The sequence below is a fragment of the Stenella coeruleoalba genome (genome assembly GCF_951394435.1).
Source record: "Stenella coeruleoalba genome assembly, chromosome: 10".
In the NCBI taxonomy this organism is placed as follows: Eukaryota; Metazoa; Chordata; class Mammalia; order Artiodactyla; family Delphinidae; genus Stenella; species Stenella coeruleoalba.
The window spans coordinates 39,421,825-39,436,116 of record NC_137156.1 but is presented as its reverse complement, the minus strand read 5'-3'; the positions used below and the strand labels follow the sequence as shown (position 1 = coordinate 39,436,116).

The following is a 14,292-nucleotide window of genomic DNA, read 5'->3' as shown; positions in this document are numbered from 1 at the left end:
ATATAAAATTGTCAAATATCAGGGCTTCCCTGGTGGCGCAGTGGTTGAGAGTCCCCCTGCCGATGCCGGGGATGCGGGTTCTTGCCCCGGTCTGGGAGGATCCCACATGCCACGGAGCGGCTGGGCCCGTGAGCCATGGCCGCTGAGCCTGCGCGTCCGGAGCCTATGCTCTGCCACGGGAGAGGCCACAACAGTGAGAGGCCCACGTACCGCAAAAAAAAAAAAAATTGTCAAATATCAGCAATGTCATATGGTTCAACCCAATACTGTATATTTGTTCACTGGTCTTTCATCTGCCTCCCCCACCAGAATGTCAGGTCCACCCGGTAGGGATTATTATCTGCTGCATTGCTTTTTTTTTTTTTTTTTGGCCACGCCGTGTGGTACGTGGAATCTTAGTTCCCCGCCCAGGGATCGAACCTCGGCCCCCTTCAGTGGAAGCGCAGAGCCCTAACCACTGGACCGCCAGGGAAGTCCTATCTGTTGCATTTCTGCTACATCCTCAGCACCTAGATCAGTCCCTGGCACACAGTAAATGTTGAATGAATGGGTGTATGAATCCTTGGGCTGGGTGTTTGGCAAAAAAACTTGATAAAGTAGTTGGACATGAGTTGGAGCTGACTGGGGAGTTGCTTCTGCAGCTGGGACTGAACAGCAAAAGGGCAGAGCAGCCGGGTACCTGGGCCAGGGAGGCAAAGCTGGACAGCACTGGGGAAGGAGCATCTGGCGAGCACCTACTATGTGCCAGGCACTGAATTAGACACTTCTGTCATCTCTTTTAGTCCTCGTGACAGCCCCATGAGATGGGTATTGTCACTTACTCTCCCATTATACAGATGAGGAAACTAAGGTTTAGCGAGGCTAACTAATTTGTCTGAGGCTCACTAGCTAACTTAACAAGCCACAGAGTAGCCCCCACGTGCAGGGGGCCTTCCCTCTGCATCTCCTCACCTCCTTGCAATTTTGATTGTTTCGTGGAGTTTCAAAAGCCCCTAAGGAGCATGGGACCCTCTCAGATTTGGGGCCAGAGCTCTCAGGCTGCCTTGCTGTTTCATGCTTGCGAGACCCCAGGTAGGTCATAATTTCTCTTTTTGTAGAGGCTTCATGGCCAACCATGGTGAGAATTTGAGTAGCTGGCCCTGCTGTTTGGGACCACGAGGACTGTAGTGTTGGAGGAGCTGCCATATTTCTGAGTCAAGATGCAGTCTGGGAGGCCAGGATGGGCACCCAACCTCATAATCATGTGGGGCTTTTGTCTCAGTTTCTAAGACGTCAGTCCGCAACCCCAAAACCATGTCCCTGCCCTCCAGAGGCTCACAGCCTCGCTAGGAAGGCAGCACCACAAGAACAGGCACTTGCTGGGCACCAGGCAGCCTGACTGGTGGTTAGGCGTATAGACTCTGGAGCAGGACACCAGGTTTGAAGACCACGTCCACCACCTTCTTGGTCATGCGTGGCTTTGGGCAAATTACTTAATGCCTCTGGGCCTCAGTTTCTCCATCTGTACTAGGGAAATAATGGTATCCTGACACCTGGGAGCTGCCCAGTCCCGTCAGCCAGGCCCTGGCATTGCTCGGAGCTGGCCTAGCACAGCTCATCTTGATGTGCTCCCGTTGAATGCAGACAAGGCCATCTGTGACCACAATGGATCAAGACAAAAGCAAGACACTCTGTAATCACAGAGAAAACACGAGTATTGTCCAAACCACAAACGTGACCAAACACCCCATCTAGCTACCCTGAGTGAAGGTTGCTGCTTTACCAGTTACGGCTCTCTCCTCATTCTAGTTGGCCATCCTTCCAGATAAGATTTCTTAAGACACCTAATCACGGAATCACCTCCACTTCCTGATGGCAACTCATCTGGACCAAAGTCTGGCTTCCTTATACCCTCTACCAAATTACCTAACGCAAGCCCAAACCTTACAATAAGTCCTTTCCAACACCCTCTCACTGAGACACAGACCCCGTTCCCCCGCCCCCGGTTCCCACGTGCATGTTCCCGCCTCAATGCAGTGAGTGACAAGCCCAGCTTGTTCACCCACAAGTGTGTTTCTGGGTATCTTTGGCTAGAGGCATTGACAGTCCCTACCTCATCGGGTTGTTGTTTTACTGCACTTGGAATGAAGCATTCCCAGGACCCTTTAAATATACTTATCATGTTTTAATATCATTTCCATTTTACAAGGAGGACACTGAAACTCAGAGAGGGGAAGGAACTTTGCCCAAGGTCACATAGCTGGTAGTGCAGAGGCAGGATGGAAACGCAGGTCTCCATTCCAAAGTTGGTTTCCTCACCCCCCGCCTCGACGTTGACAGGGCAAAAACCGACCACACTGGGCCGGTGTCTGGGAGGAGGAGAGCAGAGGGGCCTCGGAGCTCAAAGAGAAGAGAGCACCGGGACTGTGGGAGGGGACACCCAGGAGGTCCTCAGTGACCCCTCCTCTTCCTCTCCCATTCATGACTTCCCAGACAGGATCGCCCAAGGCCATCTCTCCAAGGCTGCGGAGGCCCGAGGTGGGGGTCAGTGTCAGCAGAGTCTGAGGCCTGAGTCACTTCCTGACCATTGCTTAAGAGGCATTCAGAGCCACAACCTGAGTGGCCAGCTCATGCCCTTGCAGGATTGCACCCACTTGGGCAATGAGCACTTCCCTGGTATTCCTTACCTTTCTGGGCTCACCTCTGCCACACTCAGGTTTTTGAGACACACAGCACAGAGGCTCAAGGCCCATCCCTACCCTGGAGAACTGGATCCTCAATCCAGAAGGAAACCTGAGTCTCCCGGACGACTCTCTCTTGCCTGTGTCCAGCCCTAGACTCTGCCTTCCAGAATCCTGCCCCAACTTCAGAATCAGAGTGCATTCCACTGGCGCCACCGAACCCCAAGACCCAAAACTCCTGCAGCCCTCCCAGGCTCATAGCCCCTCACCTTCTCCTCCTATAGTGTCTCAGGGCTGGAGTAGGGGGTGGGGCAGGGGAGAGGGTGGGGAGTATGTCAGATTTCTAGGGCAGGATGTATGAGGGAGACATGGTTTGATCAGTAGACATGTCCTTATGATGGGTGAGGTAGATGATTTGAAACACAGGCCGTCTCCTTTAAGAAGCAATGCCTCTCAACCCAGAGACAATGCATAGCCTTGGAGTCTCAAACCAGATGGTCTTAGGTTCTTCAACCCAGCTCTGTCCCTTACCAGCTGTGTGACCTTGGGCGAGTTACTTAACCTTTCTGTACCTCAGGTTCCTCATCTCTAAAATGAGGATAATACTACAACTGACTCATAGGACTCTTACCGGGATTAAGGGAAGTGTGTGTGTAAAACACTTAGAATAATGACTGGTACGTGGCAAACCATTAAATAAATATTTTTTCACTTTTAATGGACTGACTCTTCCATTCATTCTCCATATAGTTTTACACACCCTACTGTGTGCCAGATATGTGTAAGACAGATTCCCCGTCTGCAATGCCTGTTGGGCATTTCTGTGGGATCCCTGCATCTCCCTCCCCCAAACCCCCAATCGTCTGGGCTGTGCCCGACGCTGCAGGACTGCATGGGAGGGGCTGTGGCATAGGGTTTGGGTTCAGAAGACTCTCTAAGGGAGGACCCCCAGCTTTCTGCAGGCCACGAGCAAGTTCCTTTCCTTCTTCTCTACTGTTGACAAAGTGAAGCAAGTGGTCCCCATCCCTTCCACAATCCCCTTCCCAGGCCAGGCATCTGGACCCCTTATAGCCATTCTCCACACCTGACCCTGTTCCTGGGCATTCTCGGTAATTTAATTTGAGCACGGAATCTTCTCCAGGACGCACAAGCCACCAGACACAGGTGGCAGAAGGCCTTGGCTTGTCATTGCCCTCATGAGGCATTAGGAAACCAGCAAAAACTACATTCAAAACTGGAAATTTGAACCTAGACTGGATAGTTGTTATTACAGGATTACTATTATTAATTTTAGGTGTAAAAATGATACTGTAGTTGTGTTTTTAAAATCCTTATCTTTCAGAGATACAAAAAATATTTATGGATGAAATGATATGATGCTTGGTTTTGCTTCAAAATGATGGGGGAGGAAGTATGTAGAGGAAACAGAACTGACTAGGAGTTGATGCAGTTGTTGAAGCTGTGGGACTGGGGCCATGCAGGGTCATTAGAACCTCCCTATCAAAGTGTGGTCCAGAGATCTTCGGAGCCTAGGAGCTAGTTAGAAATGCAGAATCGACTCCACCCCAGATCTACTGAATCAGAATCTGTATTTAATAAAATATAATTCCCAGGGGATTCGTGTGCACATTCAAATGTGAGAAGCACTGAGCTAGTCTGTCTACTTTTGTATACGTTTGAAACTTTCCATAATCAAAAGACGTGGGGTTTTGTTTTGCTTTGTTTTTTCCCAAAATTGTCTTCAGAATCTCCGGGGAGATCCTCCTACAGAGTCCCGCGCTGGAGGAATCTGGGAGGCTGTATCTTCCCGCCGTCCGCCATCCGTGGGAGCCCCTGGGGTCTATCGGGCCCCCAGCCCCACCCCAGCACACGACGGGAAGCACCCTTTCCCTGCAGGGCAGCTCACCTGCCGCTTCTAGCTGGTCTGTGGTCCGGGCGCCAAACTCCGGGGCTGGCGGAAATCGGGCTCCCCAGGTTGCCGTCTGGCAGGCCTGGGCGTGGCTACGGGGCGCACCTGGGCGAGCCGGCAAGTGGGACGCGGGGCCCCCGCCCTCGCACAGGGTGGGGAGGAGCGGGCGGCGCGGGGCGGGCACCGCGGGGACCGCGGGGACCGCGGGCGGGGGCGGGTGCTGGGAGCCTGGCGGGCCGCGAACGTACCCATCGCGCTGGGGCCGCCGAGATTGAGTGCCCAGGATGAACTTCACCTGGAAAAAGGGCTTCTACAAGCAGGACGTCAACAAGACCGCCTGGGAGCTGCCCAAGACCTACGTGTCCCTGACGCACGTAGGCAGCGGGGCCTACGGCGCCGTGTGGTGAGACCCCCGGGCCTGTGCGCCGGCGTGGGGGCACGGGGTGGGGGGCGGTGTGTGCCTGGGGCATCGGGGTGGAACTATGGTGGGCGCCCAGGCACCGGGACACCCGCCCAGGCGGGTGGAGCCTCCGGAAGAGCCGGGGCCCAGCCAATGCCCCCTTCCCGGACCCGCCTCCGGTGTCGCCTCTCCTGCTGGCGCTCGAGGCTGTGCGCCCACCACCTTGATGGAGGACCCCAAGGCCCGGAGCCCTGCGGGCTTGGAATAACTTCGCGGGTGCCTTTCCGGGGCAGAGGGCTGGAGCTGGGAGGAAGCGGCAAGCTGGGCAGTGAAGTAGAGCAGCAGCAGGAGCCTCAGGCTCTGGAGGCTGGCCTAGGGCCACTCCAGGCGCCATCTCTCTTTTCTTACCGGCTTGGTGGGAGTTTCTGTGGGTTGAATTAGGACTGGATCTGTTTCTCCAGGACTTGAACCTTACAGAGGACCCCAGAGTTCATCCAGGCGAATCCCCATTGTTACAAATGGGTACACTGAGGCCCAAACAAGAAGTGACTTGCCAAGTTGCTCAGGATCCTGTTGGCATTAACCTGTGTCTGACCCAGGGGCAGTGCACCTCTCTCAGATTCTGCCTGCTGTCTCCCCCTTCTCCCAGCTCCACTGTGCTGTCAGCGGCTCACTCACATCCCAGGTGGTGGGCATCAGTTCCTCCCAGCTTAGACTGCTGGCCAAGAGGGATTGGGGTGAGGATGGCCATAGCTTCCTAGATGGCCTGGGAGTGACCACCCAGGATCTGGAGTCCCGGGGTTGTGATGGGGAGCCACTGGCTGCTGACCTGCCTTTGACCCTACAGCTCAGCCATCGAGAAGCAGTCAGGGGAGAAGGTGGCCATCAAGAAACTGAGCCGGCCCTTCCAGTCTGAGATCTTTGCCAAGCGGGCCTATCGCGAGCTGCTGCTGCTGAAGCACATGCAGCATGAGAACGTAGGCTGGGCCTGGGGGCTGCTTCTGGGAGGCAGGGAGTGGAGGGCAGCCCCACAGAGGGTCCTGACCAGGCCCCTGCGCGCGCGCGCGCGTGTGTGTGTGTGCGTGTGCGTGTGTGTGTGTGTGTGTGCGTGTGTGGCACACACAGGAGATGGCCCACGAGGGTGCAGGGAACTCATAACAGGGCCAGCAGAAGGGGAATCTCCTCCCTGCTCCTTTGATCCTTGTTCCTCACCTAATTATTAAAATCAGGTGCCAGGACCCACCCTGCCTACTTCCCAGGAAGGGTGCAAAGGGCATTTTTGGCAGTGGAGCAGAGCAAACTCCGTGAGGTGCGAACTTACTGTCTCACTGTTACGAGGAAATAGGCACAGAGGAACTTCGTAGTTGTTCTAGATCTAAGAGGTGGTGCCCAGAATCCTGGTTAGTGTTGTTTCCACATAATAACAACAAGAATAATCGATACTTACGAGCGCTTATTATGTGTCAGGCACAGTTCTAAGAAATTTGCATAAACTAACTTGTTTAATCCTCACAATATCACATAAGTACTATTACCCCCATATACAGATGGGGAAACTGAGGCACAGAAAGACTCACAGGTTAAATGGTTAGTCGGTGGCAGAGCTAGAATTTGACCCTACCCAACCTGGCTCCAGGCCCCAGGGCCTGACCTCTAGACTACCCTGTCTAGGAAGACTAATGACCCAGTGCTGGGCCTGGAGCCCAGGCTTTTCTGCAGGATACCTAGATTGGAAGGTAAGCATTTAACATAACGATTTCAAAATATTGTTCACGTTTTAAGCCCCATTCCTCTTCAGCAAACCCCTCCCCATGGCCTCCAGCCAGGGTAATCTTGCCCCCAGCTCTGAACCAGCCCTCTGGCAGGTAAGGTTGGATGTGGTGAGAGACCCAAGGTCAAGGGAAGGGAGCCTGCTGGCTGGAAGACCCCTTCTCTGTTTCCTCCTTGATTCCTTTCACCACTTGTGGCTCCCTGCTTGAGTTGAGAGTGGGTTTGTGCTGCTTGTCCGGAACACCAGACTTGGGGTCAGTGAGCACAGGAGTGTCCAACTCCCCTTCTCCCCAGCCTGACTCTCCATCACTGTGCACTGCAAACTCCCTCCCAATTAGAGGAATTCCTCTTCCACCTCTGCCCCTTTTACTGCTTCCCAGAAGGCTGGGAACCTGCCTCCTGCTGGAGATGGTGTTTTAGGAAAGGGCAGGTGGTCCTGTGCAGGCCTGGGGCCCCAGAGGAGGGGAGCAGAGGGCTGCAGCGGCTGCCCAGTCCTCACTGGCAATCTTCTCCCCAGGTCATCGGACTCCTGGATGTCTTCACCCCAGCCTCTTCCCTGCGCAACTTTCATGATTTGTGAGTCGGGCTGCGCTGGGTTCCAGGACATTTGCAGGCCTTACTTGACACTGGGGAGCAAGTAAGGGGAGGGTCCAGATTCTCTCTTCTGGGTAGGGGAGCTTCCTGCCCCAGGAGTCCCTGTGCCTCTGGGCTGTGGAGAGATTCTTTCAGCCAAGGGTGGAGAGAAAGGCTGGCAGGAAGAGGTGGGAGGGGCTTTATATGGACCTTGCCTGACACAGAGCTGTCTGCTCATCTGCATTGCTTTACCCAGCTTTACCACCAAAGAGACATCGTTGCCAGTCCCCACAGGGTTTGCATCAACCTACCTCACCATTTCCTGGGGACGCAGGTGTGGATCTGGACCTTGGGGCTCTTCCTAGCATGAAGCGAGGATCAGGAAGCCTTGGCTACCTCTAGCTGATGGGATGTTTATCAGAGTCACATAAAACGAGAAAATTTAGTTGCTAAATGCACGGCTTTGCTAGCGCAGTACCTGGTGTAAAATATAGGAAGCTTTGGGAAGGTGGATTTTTTTTTCAGTCCTGTTTCAAATGCAGCTGCAGGTCTCTTTGTTAGGATGCTTTCGTTTTCAATTTAATGCAGTGATTTTGAATGGGTTTTTTTCCCTATAATGCCAGCTGCTGGGCTTAGCATTGGGAATTTTTTTTTTTTAATAAATTCATTTATTTATTTTTGGCTGCATCGGGTCTTTGTTGCCACGAACAGCAGCTACTCTTCGTTGCGGTGAGCGGGCTTCTCATTGTGGTGGCTTCTCTTGTGGAGCACGGGCTCTAGGCGTGCGGGCTTCAATAGTTGTGGCACATGGGCTCAGTAGTTGTGGCTCGTGGGCTCTAGAGCGCAGGCTCAGTAGTTGTGGTGCACGGGCTTAGTTGCTCTGCGGCATGTGGGATCTTCCCGGACCAGGGCTCGAACCCGAGTCCCCTGCATTGGCAGGCGGATTCTTAACCACTGAGCCACCAGGGAAGCCCAAGCATTGGGAGTTTAAAGTGGACCTCGGGGGCTGACAGTAGTGAATACTGACAGTGGTGGTCAGTACTCTAGGTCTGGATAGAGAGCCAGAAATTACAAGCTGCCTCAGCGGGCTTCACAGAGGAGAAAACTTTGAACTCAGTCCTGAAGGATAAGTTGACATTTGCCTGAGGTAGAAGGGGCTGAAGGGAGCCCAGGTAGAAGGAACTGCATGGGCAAAGGCCATGATGCCTGAAAGAGGCTGGGCCGTTTGGGCAGTATTGACAAGTGCAGTGTGGCTAGTGGAGACCAGAGGCTGGTTTGGTCAGGCTGAGACCAGAATTGATCCTACAGGCATCCTCAGGTCTGTAGAGGTTTTGAGCAGGGAGATGCTGTGATGTGGTCAGATCAGATTTTGGGGATACCCTCTGGCGGCAGCAAGAAAGGAGCAGGGAGCAACTCTGGGAGGTAGGAAACCTGGAGGGTAGTGTTCAAGACCCCGACCTTGATCCAAATAAAGTAGAGGTGATGGGGTCCTGAGAGCAGACTTGACACCCATCGAGAGGCAGGACTGTCAGAATGTTGTACCCCTTGTGATGCAGTGGCTGGGAGAGGTGGCATATGTCAGGGGGTGCCAGGTTCCTGCTCAGAATACAAGGTGGAGGAAAAACAGATCTTGGGAGAAAGATAGTGAGCTCCATTTTGGACACTTCACTTTTGAAGAGCCTATGAACATTCCAGTGTTTAATCAGCAGCTGCAAATAAACCTGGAGTTTAGGAAGGTCTGGGCTAGGGATGTGGATTTGGACCAGAATAATCACCAGTGGATGATAGCCAGAGCCCAGGGACAGGCTAGTGTAGAACATGATTCGATACTGTTCATTAAGGTATCAACACTAAAGGGACTTCCCTGGTGGTCCAGTGGCTAAGACTCTGCACTTCCAGTGCAGGGGGCCTGGGTTCGATCCCTGGTTGGGGAACTAGATCCTGCATGCATGCCGCAACTAAGAGCCTGCATGCTGCAACTAAGCCCGCATGCCGTAACTAAGATCCCGCGCGCTGTAACGAAGATCCTGTGTGCCGAGACTAAGACCCGGAGCAGCCAAAAAAAAAGGTATCAACACTAAAGAAAAGGTATAAGAGGATGAACAGACAGAGCCTGACTAGAGGTAGAAGCAGCAGAGAATTTTGAGGGAGTGTTAGGCTTTGCAAAACTTTGAATATAAAGAACCGGAGCCATGGGCGTTATGTGTTGGGCTGGTGGGGTGGGAGCAGATGCCAAGTTATCAGGGGACTGGATGTTAAGGCAGTGGGATCAAGAGGTGAGGACCGCTCGTTCTAGAAGTTTGATCGGGAGGGAAAGAGAGAGAAGGGGTGGTTACTTGAAGAAACAAGGTTAAGCAAGGGAAGGCGGTTGTATCACAGAGAGACTTCAGCAAGTTTGTCAGCTGAGAAGAAAGAATCAGGGTCCACGCAGAGGTGAAACACAAAGGTGGGGAAGGGTCTGTGCATGGAGCAGGGTCCCCGTGCTGGGGGGGTGGAGGCGGGAAGCGGGGGTGCAGTCAGGTGGGGGGAGACTTCAAAAGTCACAGGCTCAGGGAGATGGCTTCCACATCCTTTTTTTTTTTTTTTTTTAATTCCTTCCTAAATCTTTATCCTTTTTTGTTCTGGACTTTGCTATCACTGCCTTGAGTAACAGTTACATTTTGCTGACTTCCACCTGTTTTGCAATCCCATTAAGAGGGTGTGTTGGCTCAGCTACCTCCTTCTGCCTTCTTCACCCTCCTGGAAACTTTTATTGTTTCCTTCTTGGAAGGAGGACATTTTTGTATGTTTGAGGAGCCATGTTGGCGGGGCATGACCCTCTGGGGGAGGAAATATTTGTACAGAAGCAGAAGGAAACACCGGCAAATGTTTCTAACTCACAGCAGTGGCTTTCTGTGGGGCGTGGAGGAGGGCAAGCAGAGGGCACCTTTGAAGAGAGGGAGCACTGCTCCATTTGTTTTCCCTGAGCACAGCTCCAGCTGAAATACGTACCCTGAGCTCTGCCAACAGGGCAGCCACCAGGGCCAGGCTGGGAGCCAGGAGTCAGGAGGCCCACTGCATGGGGGTCTGGCTGGCTGTGGTGGGGCTGGTTCTTTCTGCACATGAAGGTCATCCCTAAGGCCTCTGTTCTGCCCAGCCCCTTGCCCTCCTCTGAGCTCAGACCTGGAGCTGGGTGGGGCTGGGGATGTTCAAGAAGTCCTCATGACTTGCAGCTACCTGGTGATGCCCTTCATGCAAATGGACCTGCAGAAGATCATGGGAATGGAGTTCGGTGAGGACAAGATCCAGTACCTGGTGTATCAGATGCTCAAAGGTCTTAAGGTGGGTGGGAGCCTGCAAGATGGCAGGGGAGGGGGGCTTGGTGTTGAGACCTGGGGTTTGGGGGAGGCTAGACCTTGAAGGCTGGGAGAGCACACCATGACAAGGCAGAGGAGATCTCTGAGCCAGCCTGCAACACCTGGTGCAAAAGCCGGGCACTGGATTTACCCTTCTTCTTCTCTCCCCAACACAGTACATCCACTCAGCTGGGGTCATCCACAGGGTGAGTGCTTTCTCTGCTACATCCCCAGAGGCCCCGCCCACCCCTGGGGGCTAGGGTTAGGGTTAGGGGGTTCCAGGAGGTGGAGGAAGCAGGGAAAGTGGATTTTTCAGATCTAGGCTTGGCCCAGGAAGACCTGCTCAGAAGAATTGCTGTGTTCTGGGGAACTTTCTGGGAAATTTTTGCCAACAAAGCAAGCCCTGAGCTGGGTGTTTCAGGCTCCGAGAGGCATTTTAGAGCTGGATGGGCCCTAGAGGACACCTAGTCCAACCCTCATTCTGCACAGGAGACCAGAACCCAGAGAGAGGGGCAGGGGCCTGGCCAAGGTCACACGCTGGCTGGCAGCCGAGTGGGGACAGCGCCCACCTCTGCCTCTGCCCAGTGCTCCATCTCTTGTCTCATCTAGGACCTGAAGCCAGGCAACCTTGCTGTCAATGAGGATTGTGAGCTGAAGGTGAGTGGGCCCAGGCAGGGCCAGCCTGGGGTTGGGGTGGGCCCCTCTCCAATAGGAGCCCCCAGAAGCTGCTCGGGGAGCCTCTCTTAAGCGAGCTCCTTTTTCCTCTGTGCCCCGAGCCATAGATTTTGGATTTTGGGCTGGCACGGCAAGCAGATGCAGAGATGACCGGCTATGTGGTGACCCGCTGGTACCGGGCCCCTGAGGTGATCCTCCGCTGGATGCACTACAACCAGACTGGTCAGTGGTCCGCTGCCCGGGGGAGGGGATGGGGCTGGGGTTCTTCTCTGACAGCTTCCTCGAGGCTGTCTTGGTGACTCTGGGTTGACTCTTGGTGACTGCCGGGTCTTGGTCAGCTGGTCCAGGTGACACTTCCTCCCCCTCCCTCTGCAGTGGACATCTGGTCTGTGGGCTGTATCATGGCGGAGATGCTGACGGGGAAAACTCTGTTCAAGGGGAAAGATTGTATCCTTTGCTGGAAAAGGCAAACTGCATCCAGGGATTCATTCCTTCAACAGACACTTTATTATTTAAATCTCTCTTTTTTTCTTAATGTGAAAGTGATACATGCTCCCTGTGGAACAACTTTAAAGTACAGAGAAGCAAAGTGATGGAAACTAGTCACCTGTCATTCCAACACACAAATGCAGAAAATGCTTGACGTTTTGGCACCACACACCTGAAACTGGGCACCTGTGTGTGCTGTGCAGGGATTAAGGAGAAGATGTGGGTCTCTCTGCCAAACTCAGAGTGCGAGGGTGTGGGGGGGAGTACACAGAGAAATGGATGGAGGTGACTGAGCGGGATGAGGCCAGGAAGGTGGCACATGCAGGAGCATTTGTAGGGAGGGACCCTTTACCCAGCCTGGCAGGTAGGAAGCCTTCCAGAGACCTGAGTCCTGAAGGATGAACCTCCCCTCCTAAAAGCAGGAGGAGGTGAGTGTCTGGAACCTGGATGGTCCACAGTGCTGGGTGGGCCTGATGGAGGGGCAGCAGGAAGGGCAGCTTCAGACCCACCCACAGGGAGGAAGGCTGAGCCTTAACCTGCCAAGACCTGGACCAGCTGACACAGATCCTGAAAGTGACGGGGGTGCCGGACGCTGAGTTTGTGCAGAAGTTGAATGACAAAGCGGTGAGTGGCAGATGGGCCCAGGCTGGCCAGGGCTGTGCGCTTGGCTGACCAGGCCCAGGTGGGCTGCAGGCTGCGCCTCGCCTCTGCCCTGGCAAGGGCTCTTGCCTTCATCTCACTTTGGATTCGGACCTGAGCCTTCAGCCCCGCTCAGGGGCTTTTCTGGGGTCCCTGCTCTATACCCCATGGCCTAAGCCCTGAGGGGCTGACAACTGGGGATTATTCAGTGCTTTTCTGTCTTCCAGGCCAAATCCTACATCCAGTCCCTGCCACAAACCCCCAAGAAGGATTTCTCTCAGCTCTTCCAGCATGCCAGCCCCCAGGGTGAGTCTTGGGACCTGCAGTCTGTCTTAGCGGGCGGGCTCTCCATGGCGTGTGAGGCTCACACTCTGTGACCGCAGCTGCAGACCTGCTGGAGAAGATGCTGGAGCTGGACATGGACAAGCGCCTGACCGCCTCTCAGGCCCTCACCCACCCCTTCTTTGAATCCTGCCGGGACCCTGAGGAGGAAACAGAGGCCCAGCAGCCATTTGATGATTTCTTAGAACAGGAGAAACTCACAGTGGATGAATGGAAGCGTAAGGGCTCGGGGCCTCGGGCTGCTTCCTCTCTCTGCCTGCAGCACCCCTCTCCTCTGCCTGCTTCGTTTTCCTGCCTGCCCTCAGCCGGTCCCAACCCCCTCCTGGAGACTATCACCTCTTTCTCTCTGAGCGAATATCGTCTCCTGTGTGCACTTCTTTCTCCCTGCGCTGAGCTGACTTTCTGCTCCACACTATGTCTGTTGGGAGAGGGGGGCTCTCTCTTGCCCTCAGCACCCCGTACCCCTTGAACCACCCTGTCTTTCTCAGACCACATTTACAAGGAGATTGTGAACTTCAGCCCCATCGCCCGGAAGGACTCTCGGCGCCGGAGTGGCATGAAGCTGCAGTGACCCGTCTAGCCCGACCCTCGGCTGAGCCCAGGAATGGCCACATGGTACCACCCGCCAGGCACTGCCCCTGGGACCAATATTTATTTATTGAAGCTTTAACCCGTCTTGGATTATATAGCCTTCCAAGCAGAGGACAGAGGACCCTTGTCCTTGTGTAGGAAACAGGCCTAGGAGATGCAGAATTCAGAGGTGTTGGTTGGGAGAAAATAGCTATGATCATAACTGGCCATATTAAAGCGCCCATCTGGAGAATCGCCTGTGTGTGGGGTCCTTACCTTCATGGCTGTAGTGGGGCTGAACTGGGGCAGGAGTCTACGGCAGTGATGGTGTATTAGTTTGCTAGGGCTGCTGTAACAAATGATCACAAACTGGGTGGCTTAAAATGATAGAAATTTATTCTCACAGTTCTGGAGGCTGGTAGTCTGAAATCCAGGTGTTGGCAGGGCCATGTTCCCTTCGAAGGTTCTAGGGAAGAATCCCTCCTGGCCTCTTTTTAGCTTCTGGTGGCTCTTGGAATCTTTGGTGTTCTTTGGCTTATAGCTGCATCACCCCTGTCTCTGCCTCTGTCTTCACAGGGCCTTCTCTGCTCTGTGTATCTCTGTCTTCGGCTGATCTTGTAAGAACATCAGTCACTGAATTTAGGACCCACCCTGATCCAGTGTGATCTCATCTTAATCCTTAGTAATTACATCTGCAACTATCTCATTTTCAAATAAAGTCACATTCTGAGGTTCTGGGTGGGCATGAATTTTGGGGGCACATTTTTCAACCCACTACAGATGGCCATGAGGGAGGGGCCCCATCCCAGAGCCCCTTTGTTGTGGAGCCAAACGTGTTTGGCTGCTAAATTAAGGGAGTTGCAGAGAGAGCTGCAGCTGGTGAGACATCGCATGCAGGTTATTTTGGGTGAGTGATCAGTAGTCAAGATA

At 53.8% G+C, this 14,292-nt stretch overlaps 1 protein-coding gene across 2 annotated transcripts; it reads left to right on the top strand.

Annotated features, from left to right (window-relative positions):
- Window positions 1–4,820: 4,820 nt before the first annotated feature.
- Window positions 4,821–13,921, top strand: MAPK13 (mitogen-activated protein kinase 13). 2 transcript variants are annotated; one of them, XM_079934932.1, is made up of 12 exons: window positions 4,821–4,972; window positions 5,817–5,946; window positions 7,257–7,315; window positions 10,525–10,633; window positions 10,824–10,853; window positions 11,257–11,304; window positions 11,430–11,544; window positions 11,698–11,769; window positions 12,356–12,435; window positions 12,678–12,756; window positions 12,834–13,010; window positions 13,281–13,921. In XM_079934932.1, the coding sequence occupies exons 1-12, from the start codon at window positions 4,854–4,856 to the stop codon at window positions 13,361–13,363; spliced, it is 1,101 nt and encodes a 366-aa protein (XP_079791058.1). In that variant the 5' UTR covers window positions 4,821–4,853; the 3' UTR covers window positions 13,364–13,921. The 2 variants fall into 2 exon arrangements, with proteins under 2 accessions (XP_079791058.1, XP_079791057.1); XM_079934931.1 differs by lacking the exons at window positions 4,821–4,972; window positions 5,817–5,946 and having other exon boundaries at window positions 7,284–7,376; window positions 12,834–13,921.
- The last annotated feature ends 371 nt before the right edge of the window (window positions 13,922–14,292 follow it).

Coding starts and splice junctions, on each gene's coding strand:
- MAPK13 (XM_079934932.1), top strand. CDS start 4,854: ATGAACTTCACCTGGAAAAAGGGCTTCTACAAGCAGGACGTCAACAAG. Junction 10,854..11,256: donor CAGCTGGGGTCATCCACAGG/GTGAGTGCTTTC, acceptor TGTCTCATCTAG/GACCTGAAGCCAGGCAACCT. Junction 11,545..11,697: donor GATGCACTACAACCAGACTG/GTCAGTGGTCCG, acceptor CTCCCTCTGCAG/TGGACATCTGGTCTGTGGGC.